Source organism: Macaca fascicularis, chromosome 12, assembly GCF_037993035.2.
Source record: "Macaca fascicularis isolate 582-1 chromosome 12, T2T-MFA8v1.1".
NCBI classification, from domain to species: Eukaryota; Metazoa; Chordata; class Mammalia; order Primates; family Cercopithecidae; genus Macaca; species Macaca fascicularis.
In genome coordinates this window covers 106,004,430-106,024,954 of record NC_088386.1, presented here as the reverse complement: position 1 = coordinate 106,024,954, position 20,525 = coordinate 106,004,430, and the positions used below count along the sequence as shown (strand labels likewise).

Genomic DNA, 20,525 nt, shown 5'->3' with positions numbered 1-20,525 from the left:
CCTGAGTAGCTGGGATTGCAGGCACATACCACCACACCTGGCTAATTTCTGTATTTTTACTAGAGACGGGGTTTTACCACGTTGGTCAGGCTGGTCTTGAACTCCTGGCCTCATGTTCTGCCTGCCTCAGCCTTCCAAAGTGCTGTGATTACAGGTGTGAGCTACCACACCTGGCCTTTTTATTATACTTTAAGCTCTGGGATATATGTGCAGAACATGCAGGTTTGTTACATAGGTATACACACGCCATGGTGGTTTCCTGCACCCATCAACCTGTCATCTACATTAGGTATTTCTCCTAATGCTGTCCCTCCCCTACCCACCTGTCTTCCACAGGTCCTGGTGGGTGATGTTCCCCTCCCTGTGTCCATGTGTTCTCATTTTTCAGCTGCCACTTATGAATGAGAACATGCAGTGTTTGGTTTTCTGTTCCTGTGTTAGTTTGCTGAGAATGATGGTTTCCAGCTTCATCCATATCCCTGCAAAGGACATGAACGCATCCTTTTTTATGGCTGCATAGTATTCCATGGTGTATATGTGCCACATTTTCTTTATCCAGTCTATCATTGATGGGCATTTGGGTTGGTTCCAAGTCTTTGCTATTGTGAACAGTGCTGCAATAAACATATGTGTGCATGTGTCTTTATAGTAGAGTGATTTATAATCCTTTGGGTATGTACCCAGTAATGAGATTGCTGGGTCAAATGGTATTTCTGGTTCTAGATCCTTGAGGAATCGCCACACTATCTTCCACAATGGTTGAACTAATTTCCACCCCCACCAACAGTGTAAAAGTGTTCCTATTTCTTGACATCCTCTCCAGCATCTATTGTTTTCTGACTTTTTAATGATTGGCATTCTAACTGGCATGAGATGGTATCTTATTGTGGTTTAGATTTGCATTTCTCTAATGACCAGTAATGATGAGCTTTTTTTCATATGTTCGTTGGCCACATAAATGTCTTCTTTTGAGAAGTGTCTCTTCATCTCCTTCACCCACTTTTTGTTGGAGTTGTTTTTTTCTTCTAAATTTGTTTAAGTTCCTTGTATACTCTGGATATTAGCCCTTTGTCAGATGGATAGATTGCAAAAATGTTCTCCCATTCTGTTGGTTGCCTGTTCACACTGATGATAGTTTCTTTTGCTGTGCAGAAGCTCTTTAGTTTAATTATATCCCATTTGTCAACTTTGGCTTTGTTGCAATTGGTTTTGGTGTTTTAGTCACGAAATCTTGGCCCATGCCTATATCCTGAATGGTATTGCCTAGGTTTTCTTCTAGGGTTTTTATGGTTTTTAGGTCTTACATTTAAGTCTTTAATCCATCTTGAGTTAATTTTTGTATAAGGTATAAGGAGGGGGTCCAGTTTCAATTTTCTGCATATGGCTAGCCAGTTTTCCCAACACTATTTATTAAATAGGGAATCATTTCCCCATTGCTTGTTTTTGTCAGGTTTGTCAAAGATCAGATGGTTGTAGATGTGTGGTGTTATTTCTGAGGCCTCTGTTCTGTTCCATTGGTCTATATATCTGTATATCCATTTTGGTACCAGTACCATTTTGGTTCCTGTAGCCTTGTAGTATAGTTTGAAGTCAGGTAGCATGATGCCTCTAGCTTTGTTCTTTTTGCTTAAGATTTTCTTGGCTATGTGGTCTCTTTTTTGGTTCCATATGAAATTTAAAGTAGTTTTTTCTAATTCTGTGAAGAAAGTCAATGGTAGCTTGATGGGAATAGCATTGAATCTATAAATTACTTTGGGCACTATAGCCATTTTCACTATATTGATTCTTCCTATCCATGATCATGTAATGTTTTTCCATTTGTTTGTGTCCTCTCTGATTTCCTTGAGCAGCAGTTTGTAGTTCTCCTTGAAGAGGTCCTTCACATCCCTTGTAAGCTGGCTTCCTAGGTATTTTATTCTCTTTGTAGCAACTGTGAATGGGAGTTCACTCATGATTTGGCTGTTTGTCTGTTACTGGTCTATAAGAATGCTTGTGGTTTTTGCACATTGATTTTGTATCCTGAGACTTTGCTGAAGTTACTTATCAGCTTAAGGAGATTTTTGGCTGAGATGATGGGGTTTTCCAAATATACAACCATGTCATCCACAAACAGAGACAATCTGACTTCCTCTCTTACTGTTTGAATACCTGTATTTCTTTCTCTTGCCTGACTGCCCAGGCCAGAACTTCCAATACTATGTTGAATAGGAATGGTGAGAGAGGGCATCCTTGTCTTGTGCTGGTTTTCAAAGGGAGTGCTTCCAGTTTTTGCCCATTCAGTATGATATTGGCTATGGGTTTGTCATAAATAGCTCCTATTATTTTGAGATACATTCCATCAATACCTAGTTTATTGTGAAGGGGTGCTGATTTTTATTGGAGGCCTTTTCTGCATCTATTGAGATAATCATGTGGTTTTTGTCATTGGTTCTGTTTATGTGATGGGTTAAGTTTATTCATTTGTGTATGTTGAACCAGCCTTGCATTCCAGGGATGAAGTCAACTTGATCATGGTGGATAAACTTTTCAGTGTGCTTCTGGATATGGTTTGCCGGTATTTTATTGAGGATTTTTGCATCGATGTTCATCAGGGATATTGGCCTGAAATTTTCTTTCTTTTTTCTTTTGTTGTTGTGTCTCTGCCAGGTTTTGGTATCAGGGTGATGCTGGCCTCATGAAATGAGTTAGAGAGGAGTCCCTCTTTTTTTATTGTTTGAGATAGTTTCAGAAGGAATGGTACCAACTCCTCTTTGTACCTCCGACAGAAGATGGCTATGGATCCATCTGGTCCTGGGCTTTTTTTGGTTGGTAAGCTATTAATTCCTGCCTCAATTTCAGAGCCTGTTATTGGTCTATTCAGGGATTGGACTTCTTCCTTGTTTAGTCTTGGGAGGGTGTATGTGTCCAGGAATTTATCTATTCTAGATTTTCTAATTTATTTGTGTAGAGGTGTTTATGGTATTCTCTGGTAGTAGTTTGTATTTTTGTGGAATCAGTGGTGATATCTGCTTTATCAGTTTTTTATTGTGTCTTTTTTATTCTTCTCTCATTTCTTCTTTATTAGTCTGACTATAGGTCTATCTATTTTGTTAATCTTTTCAAAAAACCAGCCTCTGGATTCATTGATTTTTTGAAGGCTTTTTCATGTTTCTAACTCCTTCAGTTCTGCTCTGATCTTAGATATTTCTTGTCTTCTGGTAGCTTTTGAATTTGTTTGCTCTTGCTGTTCTAGTTCCTTTAATTGTGATGTTAGGGTGGTGATTTTAGATCTTGCCTGCTTTCTTCTGTGGGCATTTAGTGCTATTAGTTTCCCTCTAAATACTGCTTTAGCTGAGTCCCAGAGATTCTGGTATGTTTTCTCTTTGTTCTCATTCATTTCAAAGAACTTCTTGATTTCTGCCTTAATTTCGTTATTTACCCAGTAGTCATTCAGGAGTAGGTGGTGTTCAGTATCCATGTAGTTGTGCAGTTTTGAGTGAGTTTCTTAATCCTGAGTTCTAATTTGATTGTACTGTGGTCTGAGAGACTGTTTGTTGTGGTTTCTGTTGTTTTGCATTTGCTGAGGAGCGTTTTACGTCCAATTATGTGGTCAATTTCAGAATAAGTGCAATGTGGTGCTGAGAAGAATGTATAGTCTGTTGATTTGGGGTGGAGAGTTCTGTAGATGTCTATTAGGCTCACTTGGTTCACAGCTGAGTTCAAATCCTGAATATCTTCTTAATTTTCTGTCTCATTGATCTAATATTGACAGTGGGGTGTTAAAGTCTCCCACTATTATTGTGTGGGAGTCTAAGTCTCTTTGTAGGCCTCTAGGAACTTTCTTTATGAATCTGGGTGCTTCTGTATTGGGTGCATATATATTTAGGATAGTTAGCGTTTCTTGCTGCATTGATCCCTGTAATGCCCTTCTTTGTCTTTTTGATCTTTGTTGGTTTAAAATCTGTTTTAGAGAGACTAGGATTGCAACCCCTGCTTTTTTTGGCTCTCCATTTGCTTGGTAGATATTCTTCCATCCCTTTATTTTGAGCCTATGTGTGTTTTGCACATGAGATAGGTCTCCTGAATACAGTACACCAATGGGTCTTGACTGTTTATCCAATTTGCCAATCTGTATCTTTTAACTGGGGCATTTAGGCCATTTACATTTAAGGTTAATATTGTTATGTCTGAATTTGATCCTGTCATTATGAGGCTAGCTGTTTATTTTGCCTGTTAGTTGATACATTTTCTTCATAGTGTCGATGGTCTTAATAATTTGGTACATTTTTGTAGTGGCTGGTACTGGTTTTTCCTTTCCATATTTAGTGCTTCCTTCAGGAGCTCTTGTAATGCAGGCCTGGTGGTGACAAAATCTCTCAGCATTTGCTTGTCGGTAAAGGATTTTATTTCTCCTTTGTTTATGAAGCTTAGTTTGACTGGATATGAAATTCTGGGTGGAAAATTCTTTTCTTTAAAAATGTTGAATTGAATACTGGATTTTGAATATTGGCCCTCATTCTCTTCTGGCTTGTAGCATTTCTGCAGAGAGATCTGCTGTTAATCTGATGGGCTTCCCTTTGTGGGTAAACCGACCTTTCTCTCTGGCTGCCCTTAACATTTTTTCATTCATTTCAACCTTGATGATTCTGATAATTATGTGTCTTGGGGTTGCTCTTCTTCAGAAGTATCTTTGTGGTGTTCTCTGTATTTTCTGAATTTGAATGTTGGCCTATCTTGCTAGGTTGGGGAAGTTCTCCTGGATAATATCCTGAAGAATATTTTCCAGCTTGGTTCCGTTCTCCCCATCATTTTCAGGTATACCAGTCAAATGTAGATTTGGTCCTTTCACATAGTCCCATATTTCTTGGAGGCTTTGTTCATTCCTTTTCATTCTTTTTTCTCTAATCTTTTCTTAATGCTTTATTTCATTAAGTTCATCTTTAATCTCTGATATCCTTTCTTCTGCTTGATTGATTTGGCTATTGATACTTGTGTATGCTTCACGAAGGTCTCCTGCTGCGTTTTTCAGCTCCATCAGGCTATTTATGTTCTTCTCTAAACTGGTTATTCTAGTTAGCAATGCCTCTAACCTTTTTTTCAAGATTCTTAGCTTCCTTGCATTGGGTTAGAACATGTTCCTTTAGCTCGGAGGAGTTTGTTATTACCCACCTTCTGAAGCCTACTTCTGTCAATTCGTAAAACCCATTCTCTGTCCAGTTTTGTTCCCTTGCTGGCAAGGAGTTGTGATCCTTTGGAGGAGAATTGGCATTCTGGTGTTTGGAATTTTCAGCCTTTTTGTGCTGGTTTTTCCTCATCTTCGTGGATTTATCTGCCTTTGGTCTTTGATGTTGTTGTCCTTAGGATGGAGTTTCTGTGTGGACGTCCTTTGTGTTGATGTTGATGCTATTCCTTTCTGTTTGTTAGTTTTCTTTCTAACAGACTCCTCTGCTGCAGGTCTTCTGGAGTTTGCTGGAGGTCCACTCCAGACACTTTTGCCTGCGTATCACCAGCGGAGGCTGCAGCACAGCAAAGATTGCTGCCTGTTCCTTCCTCTGGAAGCTTTGTCCCAGAGGGGCACCCACCAGATACCAGCTGGAGCTCTCCTGTATGAGGTGTTTGTCGACCCCTGCTAGGGGGTTTCTCCCAGTCAGGAGGCAGGGGAGTCAGGTACCTACTTGAGGAGGCAGTCTGCCCTTAGCAGAGCTTGAGTGCTGTGCTAGGCGATTCGCTGTTCTCTTAAGAGCCAGCAGGCAGGCGTGTTTAAGTGTACTGAAGCTGTGCCCACAGCCACCCCTTCCTCTGGGTGATCTATAGACGGGAGTTTTATCTATAAGCCCTGACTGGGGCTGCTGCGTTTCTTTCAGAGATGCCCTGCCCAGAGAGGAGGAATCTAGGGAGGCAGTCCGGCTACAGCAGCTTTGCAGAGCTGCGGTTGGCTCTGCCCAGTTCAAACTTCCAGGTGGCTTTGTTTACACTGTGAGAGGAAAACCACCTACTCAAGCCTCAGTAATGGCAGATGCCTCTTCCCCCACCAAGCTCGAGCATCCCAGGTTGACTTCAGACTGCTGTGCCTGGAGCGAGAATTTCAAGCCAGGGGATCTTAGCTTGCTGGGCTCTGTGGGGGTGGGATCCGCTGAGCTAGACCACTTGGCTTCCTGGCTTCAGCCTCTTTTCCAGGGGAGTGAATGGTTCTGTCTTACTGGTGTTTCAGGCACCACTGGTGTATGAAAAAAAAAAAAAAAAAAAAAAAAAACTCCTGCAGATAGCTCAGTGTCTGCCCAAATGGCTGCTCAGTTTTGTGCTTGAAACCCAGGGCCCTGGTGGTGTAGGCACCCAAGGGAATCTCCTGGTCTGCGGGTTGCAAAGACCATGGGAAAAATGTAGTATCTGGGCTGGAATGCACAGTTCCTCACAGTACAGTCCTCATGGCTTCCCTTGGCTAGGGAAGGGAGTTCCCTGACCCCTTGCACTTCCTGGGTGAGGCAACACCCCAACCTGTTTCAGCTCATCCTTCGTGGACTGCACCCACTGTCTAATGAGTCCCAGTGAGATGAGTTGGGTACCTCAGTTGGAAATGCAGAAATCACCCTATACCTACACCATTCTTTTCTAGAACTATACAGCTTTGATTTGCTCTTAGGCAGAAGTTTGTATAGTTGCCAGCTTAGGATCTTTATCATATGCAAAGTGGATTAAAATAATTTTTTATTAGATTTTACTGTATTTGTGGCTTTCACTTTTCTCCTACTGCCAGAAAGTGATATAGGACTAGACGGACCCCTTCCACACTGCCCCACTTCACTGCAGCCTCTTTTCCTTCCATTCCCAATCTTGAAGAAAATTAGATTTTAGGAATGAAATATCTGTAGGTTAAAAAAGTAAATTAGCACAGTAGGAAAAGTCTATTGTGTAGAGATGGATAGAGTTAGGTTTGAATGACTACCATTTAGGAGCCACTCAACCTCCGGTATGTTGTTTACCTTCCCAGGATTTTGTCAGGTGCAAATGACAAAAGAAACCCAGTTGAAACCACCCTAGGCAAAAACTTAAGTTTAGTTGCTTAAAAGTATTGCAGAGCAGCTCATATAAAGGCCTGCAGGAAATGGAGTTTCAAGGGCCTGATTCCGGAGCTGAGAACTCCCAGCATTTATGCTATATCCATTTATTTCTACTTTTCTTTCAAATTGGCCTAATGAACCCTGTAGAAGACCTTCATTATGAGCCCTGTAAAAATGACCTTGTGCTGCTTCAGGCCTGCATCCGTCATTATAAGGTAGGGGAGAAATGGACTATGATTGACAGTTCCATCAGGAATATGTGGACTGGGAAAAGCAGTCTCTGAAGCAGTGTGGTATTATCAAAAGAAAAGGAACAAAAAAGGCTAGTGGGCAGACCTAAATCTCTCTCCTTCTCTTCCTCTTTCTCACACACACACGTGCACACATACATAGTGATTACATTCCTCTAGAGCTAGGAATAGGTTCTAGTAATTTATGTATAGCAGAAAGTGAAAAGATTTCTAAGGTAGGATATTTTCTTGCAATGATCTCTGGTATATTTTCTATTCTAAGCCAGTGGCTTTCTTTATCTTAACAACTACAGTCTTGTTTTACACCCCCAAAAGAAGCATGTTTTGTATCATGGGCTTAAAGCTGAAACAAACAATAAAAGGGAATTCACAATGTGCTTCTTAATCTTTCATTTGGTTTTTATTTCTTAAACAGCTTATCTTTATGTTTTGCTTGTGTAGCTTTGATTGTTGTCCCCTAGGGAGGGAACTTATCATCTGTATCTCATGCAGTGCTGAGTGCTCAAGAAACGATAAATAATAATAATGCTCAAAAGAACAGGCTGGACCAACACAGCAAGAAAGAAACATTGTGTAAATATAAATGAGAGTTTAAAAGCCTGAGTAATTTTGTTTGTTGGCTAAGAGTTTTAGGATCATGATTGCTTTAAAATTACTCTTGACCTTTCTTTCTTTGATGGTGTCATTGAAAACTGTTTTGATTTGCTATTTTAAAATCTAACTCTTCAAATTTTTACTAATCTAGTAATTCTAGTAGTTTATTACTCAAAGTATAAGATTTCTAGCAAACTGTTTTTCTCATGTCAGTATTATTTTTGGCACACACAGCATTTATTTATTTGGAGTCACTGGAAAGATTTGACATTGAGATTGAAACCAACTGTAGGTCTAAGTCTGTTGCTTTACAATAAATGAGGAAAAGAAGCTCTACTATAGTTTTTAAAATGTCATTTTTAAGAAAAAACGTATGGAAAACGTAAAACTTACTAAAAAATAGAGTACAATAGAATGAACCTCCAGCTTCAACATTTGCCAATCTCCCCCAGTTTTTTCCTCACGTATTATAGGACAAATTCCAGACTTAATGTTACTTCACAAACACAAATGTATTTCAGAATATGTTTCTAACAGGTAAAGATATTTTTATATAGCCACAAGGTTATTATCATACTTTAAAAAACTTAACACATAATTCCAAGTTCACATTAAATTTTCCTTGACTGCATCAAAAATGTCTTTTGTAGTTAGTTTATTCAAATCAGGATCTGAACAAGGTCTTCAAATTGTATTTGGTCTCTCTCTCTCTGTCTCTCTCCTTTTTAAAATAGCAGTCCTCCCTTTTCTCTTTTTCCTTTCTCTTTATACATTTTATTTTGAAAGTTAACATATAGCATATTTTTCCTGTTTTGGTATTCATACATAACAGTAAAATTGCCTTTTTTGGTTCTCTGAATTTTAGCTTTTATAGATTGATGTGATCACCACCATAATTAGGATATACAGAACAGTCTTATCATCCCCAAAAAACTCCCTTAACAGTCTTTTCACCTCAAAAAATTCTGCCCTTTATATTCATACCCTCTCCACACCTATTACTGTTGGCACTCACTGATCTAATCTCTGTCTTTACAGTTCTGTCATTTTGAGATGGTCATATAAATGGAATCATATAGTATGTTATCTTTCGAGAATAATTTATTTCTCTTAGCAAAATATATTTATGATCCATCCATGTTGCATGAGTCAATAACTTGTTCCTTTTTTGGTGCTAACTGTAGGCATGTACCACAGTTTATTCATTCATCTGTTTACAGACACATTGGTTAAGATTAAATCTTACCATCTTGTTAAGGTTAAATATCCAGGAGAGGACTTACTGTGTCACATGGTAAGTGTGTGTTTAAACTTATAAGAAACTGTTTTTCCAAAGTGCCTGTACCACTTTACTGACCAACCAGCAATGTAAGAGTTCCAGTTACTTTGAATCTTCTCCAGCACTTCGTTTTCTTAATTTTTGCCATTATAATAGGTGTGTAGAAGTATGTCACCGTGGTTTTAATTTGAATTTATATCTAATCATGCAGAATAATATATCATGTGCTTACTTGCCTTTCACATATTACCTTTCTTTTGCCCATTTTTTGATTGTATTGTTTGTTTTCTTTATGTTGAGTTTTGAAAATTCTTTATATATTCTGGATACTGTCAAGTACAAGGCAAAGCTAGGCTAACAGATTCAGCTACAAAAAAACAAGACCTTTTTAGACCCAGTTTATTGCTTACATGAGAGTAAAAAGAAGAGTAGCTAAAGGAGCTAGCTCTTCATTACCTTTGTATAGGGAGACAGTGAAACAGAAGAAGTCAGATGACCACAGCAAGGATGATAGGATACCCTGTTGCTGAGGAGCCCATTCCATGATACTGCTAAGCAGTTTTTTTATAGCTGCATTTGTGCCTTAAGCGTAGTGAAACAGAAACCCTTGTACTTCATCAGAAACCATGAGATAATGACAAAGGGTCTTTGGCAGCCTTCTTGGTATAGAGGGAAGCCAGTAAGCAATGGCATGTAGCAGTACCTCACAAGCCCCCATGCTTTCCCATTCCAGGAGGATCACAAAGCATTCTGCCAAGATTCAGCTGCCATTCAAGCTGTGCCTATGTGGCCTATGCAAGGTTGTCAGCCGCTGTGGAGCTGTTCTTTTATAGATACAAGTCCGTTGTTAGATACGTGGTTTGCAAATATTTTCTCACTGTAGCTAGTTCATTCTCTTAACAGTTCATTTCTCAGAACAAAAGTTTTTAATTTTGATGAATTTCAGTTTACCATTTTTTTTATTTTGTGGGTCATGCATTTGGTGTCATGTCTAAGAACTCTTTACCCAAACCCAAATCATAAGGTTTTCTTTCTATGTTTTCTTCTAAGAAGGTTATATTGTGTATTGTTCACTTAGATCTGTATTCCCTTTAGTAATTTTTTAATAAAGCATGAAGTTTCATGTTAAGGCTCACTTTTTTTTGCACATAAATGTCTAACTGTTCCAACATTACTTATTGAAAAGAGTATCTTTTTAGACTGGATAAAGAAAATGTGGTACATATACACCATGTAATACTATGCAACCATAAAAAAATGAAATGTCCATTGCATGTCCATGGGAGGGACATGGATGGATCTGGAGGCCATTATCCTTAGCAGACTAACTCGGGAACAGAAAACCAAATACCGCATGTTCTCACTTATAAGTGGTAGCTAAATGATGAGAAAACATGAACACATAGAGGGGAGCATCACACACTGGGGCCTTTTGGAGGATGGAGGGTGGGAGGAGGGAGAGGATCAGGGAAAACAACTAATGGGTACTAGGCTTAATACCTGGCTGATGAAATAATCTGAACGCAAAGCCCCGTGACACAAGTTTACCTATGTAACACACCTGCACTTGTACCCCTGAACTTAAAATGTTTAAAAAGAAGAAGAAATAAAACTTTTTCGGGGCAAATTTGTAAAAATGGCAAAAGAAATAAATGGCATCCACATTGGAAAGGAAGAATTATCCTTGTTTGTACATGATATGATCTTATGTTTGGAAAAACCTAGAGTCTCCACCAAAAAAACTATTAACACTGATAAATAAATGCAGTAAGTTGCAGGATACAAAATCAACATACAAAAATCAGTAGCATTTCTGTATGCCAACAGCATACAATCTAGAGAAGAAATCAAGAAAGTAAACCCATTTACCATAGCTACAAGTAAAATAAAATATTAACTTATCCACTTGATGAAGTTGTAGAATTGTTGAGAGGGACTCAGGAGAGTCACTTTAAAGGCCCTGTTTGCTTTCCTGCTCTTCTTTCTGCCTGCTGCCTGGGAAATGGATAGTTATGATTGGAGTTCCAGCAGCCATTTAGGACCATGAGATTGCTTTGAAAATGGAAGCCAGGGCTGAGAATGGAAGAGATAAAATAAAAGAAAGGAGCCTGGGTCTCTGGTGACTTTGTGGAGCTGTTATAACAATTCTGGGACAATTAACCTGTAGGCTAATTTTACTGCATTTCATTGATTCTTAAGATGCACTATTTATGTATCATTAAAAAACCACTGCCAATCAAACTCATACAATACTTTCTTACTGCATGAACTGTGAAGTTATTCTGATCTCTGAAATGTTAAAGTATGGAAAAAATGTGTCTTAGAATCAATAAAATATGTTAAAGGATTAACCCTTCTGTTTTAAAGCTATCATTATTTTGAGTTTTCTCATACATTATACACAGCCTATCTTCCTAGTTTTTAATTTTTCTGCCTGTCTACATTTTAGACTGAGAACTTCTTGGGGTTTCTTAGTCCACTTTCATTAGAGAGTTCCCATTTTAAGTATATTTTGATGAGTTTTGACAAATGAGTGTACCCATTTGACTTCCACCATGGTCAGGATATAGAACTTTTTTGTCACCCTTTAATCCCATCCAAGTCAATTCTCCCCACCCCAGCCCTAAAAAACCACCGATTTGTTTTCTGTCATTATTGATTAGATTTGTCTTTCTCTAGAGCTTTATATACATGGAATCATATAATATTTATGATTTTGTCTGGCTTCTTTCAGCATACTGATTGAGACTCATCCTTGTTGTTTTTTTTTTTTTTTTTTTTTTTTTTGAGACGGAGTCTCGCTCTGTCACCCAGGCTGGAGTGCGGTGGCCGGATCTCAGCTCACTGCAAGCTCCGCCTCCTGGGTTCACGCCATTCTCCTGCCTCAGCCTCCCGAGTAGCTGGGACTATAGGCGCCCGCCACCTCGCCCGGCTAGTTTTTTGTATTTTTTAGTAGAGACGGGGTTTCACCATGTTAGCCAGGATGGTCTCGATCTCCTGACCTCGTGATCCGCCCATCTCGGCCTCCCAAAGTGCTGGGATTACAGGCGTGAGCCACCGCGCCCGGCCCCTTGTTGTTTTATATATCAGTAGTTTCTTCTTTTTATTTCTGAGTGGTATTCCATTATATAAATGTGCTGTAATTTCTTTATTTATTTTTATTTTTTATTTTTTATTTTTTGAGATGGAGTTTCACTCTTGTTGCCCAGGCTAGAGTGCAATGGCATGATCTCCGCTCACTGCACCCTCTGTCCCCTTGGGTTCAAGTGATTATCCTGCCTCAGCCTCCCAAGTAGCTGGGATTATAGGCATGTACCACCATGCCCGGGTAATTTTGTATTTTTAGTAGAGATAGGATTTCACCATGTTGGTCAGGATGATCTGGAAATCCTGACTTCAGGTGATCTGCCCACTTCGGCCTCCCGAAGTGTTGGGATTACAGGCGTGAGTCACTGTGCCCAGCTCTTTATCCTTTCAAAGGTGATGGATCTTAGGGCTATTTCCAGTTTGAGGCTGTTGTGAATAAAAGTGCCATGGATATTCGTATACACAGGAAGTCATTTTGTTCCCCTTTAGTCATGGGCCAGTTCTGTTCTCTGTTGTACTTAGCCCTGGTTTGAAGATTCTTATAGGTCTTGCTACCTACCTCTACCCTTTGCTTGTCTATAGATACTGGTTAAAGCTAAGTCTGTCCTGAGTAGGGATTATCATGTTTAACCCTTCTGCTTCTTCTGTTTCCCTTTCTAAACCTGATCATACAAAAAGAATTAAATATACTGGAATATAACAGTGGGGGACAGTTTCTCAGAGCATAGAAATATAGAGAAATAAATAGTACAAGCTAGGATAGGATGGGATGGGACGGGACGGGACGGGACGGGATGGGATGGGATAGGATAGCTTTCTATTCTGTGAGAGGTAGTGAGGAAAGAACTCTGGCTTTGGAGCCAGTCAGGTCTGTCTTCAAAATGGGCCATTTATTAGCATAAGAATCTAGGAACACTAATCTCACTGAGCTTCATATTTTTTTTCACCTGGAAAATGAATATAACATTCACTTTGCGGGATGTGAAAATTAATTTATCCAGTCAATAAATATGCGTTGAGAATCCACATGTGACAGAGCCCTGTCCTAGGCTCTGGGGATACAGCAATGAGCAAACCAGCAAAAGTGCCTGACTTCATGGAGCTTATGGTCTAATTTAGGGCGATAGACAACAAAAGTAAAAAAATCAAAATCTATGTTACATTAGATGGTGATAAGTGCTATGGAGAAAAAGTCACGAAGGGGGATAGAAAAGCCCCTTTTTGGCTGTGAGTTGCTTGAAATTAAAGATTGATCTTTCTCCTTTATCTCTAGCATTTATCACAGTGTCAGCTATACTAAGTGTTGCATGAATGTGTTTCTTGAGTGAAAGGAATGACTGAATAAAAACCAGTGTTGAAGAGAGAAGTTTATCTCATGAAATCGTTGTAATACTGCTTACCTGGACATTTTTACAAGCTTCCAGATAGGTAATTATTATGTCAGCAAGAATGGTGCCCTTTACTTCTCCTTGTTCTTGCTGGATTTTAAAGTGTTCTATTCTTACCACTGTTACATTTTTTTCTTGGAAATCAGAATGCTTTTAATGTACCTTCTAAATAATATGTCCTTGATTTAAAAAAAATATTAGCTACATGCACTTTTCAGGCTGTTGCTGAGTAATATAGAAAATAATTTGGCAAATGATTCAGTATGTCGATTTTTGTAATAAGGAGAACTGATATTCTATAGTGTCTGGAAAACTGGCATGTATATGCTACATATAAAAAAATCATGCTTTAGAACAATATTCAGTGTCAAGGGATAGTGTGCTTAATATGTAGCTAAATGGGATTTTAAAAACAGTATGCACAGTGTCATACATATAAAATACAGCAGGCTTTGCATATGATTGTGGTTTTCTTCTTTGTGCTTTCCTATATTTTTTATATCAAACCCATATTATTTTGTTAATCATCTCCCCACATTCCTATTAAACTGAATATAAAAGGAATAGGGAAAATGTACATGTATGACAACTTGATAGATTGAAATATTTATTTAAGGTCTGTAACATCTGGCAAGCAGCAGGGCTGACTAGAAGATAAAAGAATTAATCTGGAGTGGCCAGGTGCAGTGGTTCACATCTGTAATCCCAGCACTTTGGGAGGACAAGGTGGGCGGATCACCAGGTCAGGAGATCTAGACCATCCTGGCTAACATGGTGAAACCCCATCTCTACTACAAATACAAAAAAAAAAAAAAAAAAAAAAAAGCCAGGCGTGGTGGCGGGCACCTGTAGTCCCAGCTAGTCAGGAGGCTGAGGCAGGAGAAAGGCCTGAACCCGGAAGGCGGAGCTTGCAGTCAGCCGAGATGGCGCCACTGCACTCCAGCCTGGGCGACAGTGTGAAACTCCGTCTCAAAAAAAAAAAAAAAAAAAAAAAAAAAAAAAGAATTAATCTAGAGTATTGGAAACAGCCTACCTCCCATGGCTATGTGATGAACAAATTAGAAAATATATGTAGAAATGCTGTATGAATTACTATTTCTGTAATTACAAAACTTAATACCTTTGTCATACCCTATAAACTCCATGACAGGGAATTTACTAATATATCTTCATTAGCCATCACAAAACATGTGTTCAATAAACATTTGGCAAATATATAAATATTTTGTTTGGTAACAAAAAATTATTTCACAGAAAACTGTACCATCAAATGATTTGATGTCTCTACAGTTCCCTCAGGTTAAAATCTGAATTTCTGTCATTCAAGATTTACTCAATCTAGTTGACAACGTACTTCTCTACCCCGCAAATATTCACACAACATCTCCTCAAATCACCCAAGGATACTATCTCCTGAACTATTGATGCCTTCCTCCCCTCTCTAAAGTATTTTAAATATCCAACTCAAATCCAGAATTTTCCTTTGATCTATCTTAACACATGCTTATTAGACGTCTCGAACTGCTAATTAAAAAAACAAAACTTTAAAAAATTCTTTATTCATTTTTGCATTTCTCTCCCCAGGGACTAGGACAGTCCTTTGAATATGGTAAATATCCAATAAATACTTGCTGATTTAATTATTTTTCACAACACATCATTAGCTTACAATTTTTATTACAATGAAAGTAAATCAATTTCCTAAAATTCTTCCCTTGCCCCATATTGAGGTGCAATTATTCAGTAAATTTTTAAAAATTATCTCCAATAAATGCAGCTGGTCATAAAAATTATTTCAGTAATATCACAATCTACTAAAAGAACCAGGAACAAGTAATTTTGCAATTTTGCAATTCCAGTTATCTATGCTACGGATTACGCTTTGTTATGACTGCAGTTCCTTGGATTTCTCCCCTCTCCCGCCCCTGGGATCTTATCCAATTGATAAGGTTAAAATAATGGCAATCATCCTTCTGACTTAAAAAGCCTATTGCTCTTCGTTCCTTAAATCATTTCATGTGTAAATTAGGTGCTTAGGAAAGGCTGTGATACAACATCTAAGAAGCTACATTTAGAGTTGTTTAAAAAAAAAATCTAGTTCGTGGCTGGGGAAGTGCCCAGGTGCAGGTTTGTTTTGTGGTGAGTGGAGCGCGGGGCCAGGTGCAAGACGCTCAGAAGTGTTTTTGGGTGTCGCTGGCCAACTATCTCCACATAAACTCCGTTTATTTATTTGACAGTGTTACTACAGAGGGAAGTCCAGCGCCACTCAAACCAGATTTGTAGAGACTTAAAAATGCTTTCTCTGGTGTTTTTTTAAATCATAAAACCACCCTATTGGATCCAAGGCAAATTTGTCACCTACTTCAGGTGAGGTCAGAAAGAATTACGAGTGAATTTGAGCGCACGGCCCAAATAAAAGCAAACGCTTGAGGACTTGACAATTGTGAGAAATCTCTTAAAACTCGTGCTTGGAGCGGCGGGCGAAAGCCGCGGACGCCAAGTGTAGTCGAGGCCCCTGCGCGGGCGGCAGGGAGTGAAGTGGACTGATTTTTCCTCAGCATTTTGTTTTCCTGTCACGGAGGTACAAAATTAGCAAAGCAGGGGTGGAAAGTGTGCCGGCCGTGTTTTTTTTTTTTCCCCTTCCCCCGGGCTGGCACTGGGAAAGAGAAAGGAGGAAGCGGGAGCTGCGTGAAACCCGCCCCGAAGGAGCCGAGGTAAGCCCTGCAGCAGAGTTAAGGGCGTTGTGCTCCTACCACTTCCAGAACACTCCGAGCCGCTTCCGCAGGCCCCGCCCCCTGCCGGGGTTTCCCCCGCCACCCGCTTCATTTGCATGGCGCTGCCCCTCCCCCGTTGCCATTGGCCGGCGCCGGGCCCCGCCCACTGCTCCCAGACCGCGGCGGGGTTCCGTCCCCCCGAGCCGCACGGAGCTGCGGGCAGCGGGCGGACTGTTAAACCGCGGCGGCGGCGGCGGCGGCCGGGGCGGGAGCGGGGCGCGCTCTGGAGACGAGACAGCGGCGCCCCGGGTGGGGGAGGCGGGCGGGCAGCTAGAGGTCACCTCAGCAGCCCCCACCACGGCCGGACCGAAGGTGCGGCGGCGGAGGGGAGCCAGGGCGCCCCAGCAGGCGAGTGGCCGGCGTCTCAGCGGCGGGATGACGGGGGTGGGTCTCCCCTCTTGGGGAAGGCGGCAGCGCGGGGAGGGGAGAAGACTGCCGGGTGGACTTGCGGGTCAGGCGACCGACCGGCAGCCCCTTCGCCCCCGAATCCTCTGGGCTGCTGGACTCTGGTCTCGGCACGGGATCGCGCTCTAGGGCAGGGGTCCGACCGCAGCCAAATTTAAACGGCTAAACCTAACAGCCTTGGCAGCTGGGGAGGGAAGGGGTCTAGGGAGGGGTGGGGGCGGACCTAGACGGCGGTCACGTGGGGGGTGGGGCTTGGCAGACCTCCCTTTTGTTTTGGCTGGCGCGTGCGCAGAAGGCAGAACACGTGGTTTCCTGGACCCGCCTCTTGCCTCTTCGGCTGAGCCTCACCCATTGCGGGTGTGGCGACGGTTCTTTTGAGGCAGCTGTGAGGCGGAGCAGACTGGATTTGATGAGACCCCTGTTTTATTTATTTCACACTTTCAGGAAAACGTAGATTTGGGCTTTAGAGTTAGATGGGATCGAGCAGAATCTAGCGCATTATTGAGGGATGGTGCTTCCAAGTTTGTGTCACTTCGGTGTGCTGAGGAAGGGACCGGTCTTGCTGGAAAAAGTGAGACTGCGTGGTGTTTGGTAGCAAGAAATACCAGGCGGTATCCTGGCCGTTTCAGAAACCGCAGGAAAAGAAAGAGCCTGGCTTTGCAGCCCGGAGGGCAGGCACTGGATGGACGTTCTCGTAATGTTTTCTTACTCTGGGAGAGTCCGTTTTTGTTTATTTGTTTGTTTGAACTGTGGTAAGCACATTGCGTTTTTGATTCCCCAAACTTCAGGACAGTCACGTTCTGGCGAGGTTTAAGAAACAAACTTCCTTCGTCTTTAGCCAGTTTGCTTAACTTAATCTGAGTTTGGGTCAGTAATATTTTTAAATATTGCTGGATGAGGCAGGTTTGTTAGCCACAAAACCCAAGTGAAATGTTTGTGAGCACTGCAGACAAAACTGCCAATTTCTGACTAGGAAAAAGTGTCTCTAAAAATAATTCAGTATTGAGAAAGAGGCTTAGTAGTGAGTGGTCTCTGCCTTTCCCGTTCTTAATAAGTAGCCATTTCTTTGGGTTAGTCACCTCTCTGATGTCAAATTTGTTTCCTTTTTGTAAAGTTTCATAGTATGGTTTCTGTCTTAAGAGATTGTAAGAAAGAAGAAATCCCTTGGGTTAGGAAAAGTGATTCCTAATCTCTACCAATTGCTAAGTAGTGTTATTTTTATAACAGAACTCCATTTTTTTTAAAAGCCCGCATGTTGGGGAAATTAAACAATGAATTAGTCATGAAATAGAATATATTTGATTATCTTTAAAATCTGTTGTAACTATTATCTTTGGTTCTCCCTCAGTTTCCACCTACTTATTCAGATCAGTGTCAGCGTCTGCAACCATTTCCTCATGGTTTTAATCTACATAGATTATTCTCTCCCGCAAACTGTCTGGAGTAATGATTTATGTGAAACTTCCTAATCCAGGCCAATTCTCTCACATTGACTTTTAACATTTACATTTTAATTTCGTTTCGTGATGTGCATTTGCAAATAGCAATTGATTATTTTGTTAAATATTATTTATTATAAAGTAACTTGGAAAATAGATGAGTGCAAATAAGAAAAATAAAAATATTTTGTACTTTAAGTATTTCTGTATGCATATATGTGTATTTTTCCTAAAACTGAGATCATATGGTATTTGCATTTAACTCAGACATTCCCATATCATTAAATATTCTTTGAAAAAATATTTTTAATAGCTGCCTAACATTTCACCAGGTAATTATCGTATTTTAAATTTTTTCTATTGGCACATATGTGAGATGTTTCAGGTTTTGCTAGTGTATATTTCACTACAGACAATATCCTTTTACATAAATCTTTGAAATTTCCCCCCCTTAGATTTGTAGAAGACGAATTACTGGGCCCAAAAGTCTGTTTTTGTTGTTTGTTTGTATGTGTGTTTTTTAAGGCTCTTGTGTCATCACCAAATTACTTTACAGAATGTTGTATTGATTTACACTGATCTAGTGGTTTGCGTGTGCCTCCCATTATGTCTTTATCACCTAGTATTAGGCTTTAAAACTAAAAACCTTGCTTTAATTTGCATTTAAAATTTTTCACTCTAATCTGTGATGTATCTATTTTATTTTTTAACTTATTGTAAAGTGCTTGAGAGAAAGAAATATATTTCATGTTTGACATGCTGCAGATCACTTAGTGGGTGCTCAATAAATACTTGCTAGTTGGTTAATATTTATCTTTTTTGTCTGTGGAAGATCAGGAAATTGTCTTTTGCTTATTGTTTTACTCAGTTTACTAGTACATTGTTAGTAGTATACTATTATTGTTGGATTCATAACTTTTACTACTTTTTCATTCAGGTGAGGCCTCAGTGATCTGATCACAGTTGTCTACTGAAAGGTCAATTAACTTCTCATAGCCCAGCTGCTGCATTATCAGAGAGATTCATCCAATTTTGATGCCATTTATCATGATACCTTAGATTATTTCATTTCCTTTACTCATTCATCTGTCTGCTATGGAATGAACATAAAGTTTCACTGATCAATGTAGTTTCACTTGTAGCTTTTACTGTATTTGGCAAAAAACGATGCCTACTGTCTAAAGTTCCTTTATTATTGAGATTGTTCTTGGTAGCTCACCTATTATTGCCGATAGCATCCATTATGCCCTTTAATCTACCACATAAATCTTATAAATACTACATAATCCTTGTTTTCATGATGTTTTTCATGCATTCGAATAATCTCTCCATACCCTTATTTTGTCTATGTAGTATTAGATGGTAGTTGGAGGAGGCAGAGAGCTGCTTTCTTCAGGTATAGAATTGTGCTTAGGGTTGTTTACTGATTGGGTTCATCAAGATACAAACAAAAGATTGGGGCTGCTTGCAACAGGAGTGACAGTTATTGGGCAATTAGCAACTAATTTACTAATTTTAAAGCATATCTCTTGTATCTCTATCCTTAAAGCTGATACTGCATTATAGTACTTCAATGGAGTAATTTACATCATGATGACCCTGAATCATAAATACAATCTTACATTACTTTTAGTATGTTCCATTTATAAAGGCAAGGAAGATACATAATTTCCAGGAGATTTATACCTTTCTTTTTCTTTTAAATGTTGTTTTATAGGGACTTTTCACTGAATTGTACTCCTTATTCCCTAATCATGTGGGATAAATAAACACCCAGCAAATTTAATAAAAATGGTACTATTAAACTTGCCAGTAGATAGTCTATAATAAAAATCCAAAGACTATTCATAATGGAAATTTTAAATACTTAATGTTATTTTTAGGTTCCTAGAAACATTTCTATATGGACGTGAAAATTCAGTAATATTGAGACTTTGTTAATATTTTAAAAATATTTATGAACTTTTGTTTATATAATATTGAGGCTTTGTTTCCAGTCCAAGACAATTCTCAAGTGTGTTATTTTTATTTAAACAATTTTTTATTCGGCAGTAGGTCATTAATCAGTGTTTATTCATGTGAAGTTGAATTGAAGCCAAAGTATATAGACCGAGTAAATGTGATAGTGTACTTCTACATGTAGATTTTTGGATCCAAATTGATACAGAAAAAAATGACTTCATTTATATTCCTATGAGTCATGCACTTACAAGTGAAAAGTAATAATTCTGCTTGAAGTATGATCTGTTTGATGTGTTATGTAGCCACCCA

At 39.5% G+C, this 20,525-nt stretch overlaps 2 protein-coding genes across 26 annotated transcripts in view; both read left to right on the top strand.

The window, feature by feature from the left end:
* Positions 1 to 10,284, top strand: part of ACADL (acyl-CoA dehydrogenase long chain) — a 49,417-nt gene extending 39,133 nt beyond the window's left edge. For 7 of the 9 annotated variants that reach the window (XM_065526018.2, XM_065526014.2, XM_065526019.2 and 4 more), the window contains one exon: positions 337 to 640. In XM_065526018.2, coding sequence (XP_065382090.1) covers positions 337 to 520 — 184 coding nt within the window. In that variant the 3' untranslated portion in view covers positions 521 to 640. Of the gene's footprint in view, positions 1 to 336; positions 641 to 9,894 lie in introns of those variants that run through there. The other 2 variants (XM_074010008.1, XM_065526015.2) reach the window with 1 other exon arrangement.
* A 6,240-nt stretch (positions 10,285 to 16,524) lies between these two features.
* Positions 16,525 to 20,525, top strand: part of KANSL1L (KAT8 regulatory NSL complex subunit 1 like) — a 140,041-nt gene continuing 136,040 nt past the window's right edge. For 10 of the 17 annotated variants that reach the window (XR_012421442.1, XR_012421438.1, XR_012421440.1 and 7 more), the window contains exon 1: positions 17,166 to 17,567. Coding sequence is in view for 7 of the 17 variants with exons in the window: in XM_065526010.1 (XP_065382082.1) it covers positions 17,498 to 17,567 (70 nt within the window). In the remaining 10 variants the exon portion in view is untranslated. Of the gene's footprint in view, positions 16,795 to 17,165; positions 17,568 to 20,525 lie in introns of those variants that run through there. The other 7 variants (XR_012421439.1, XR_012421441.1, XM_005574154.4 and 4 more) reach the window with 3 other exon arrangements.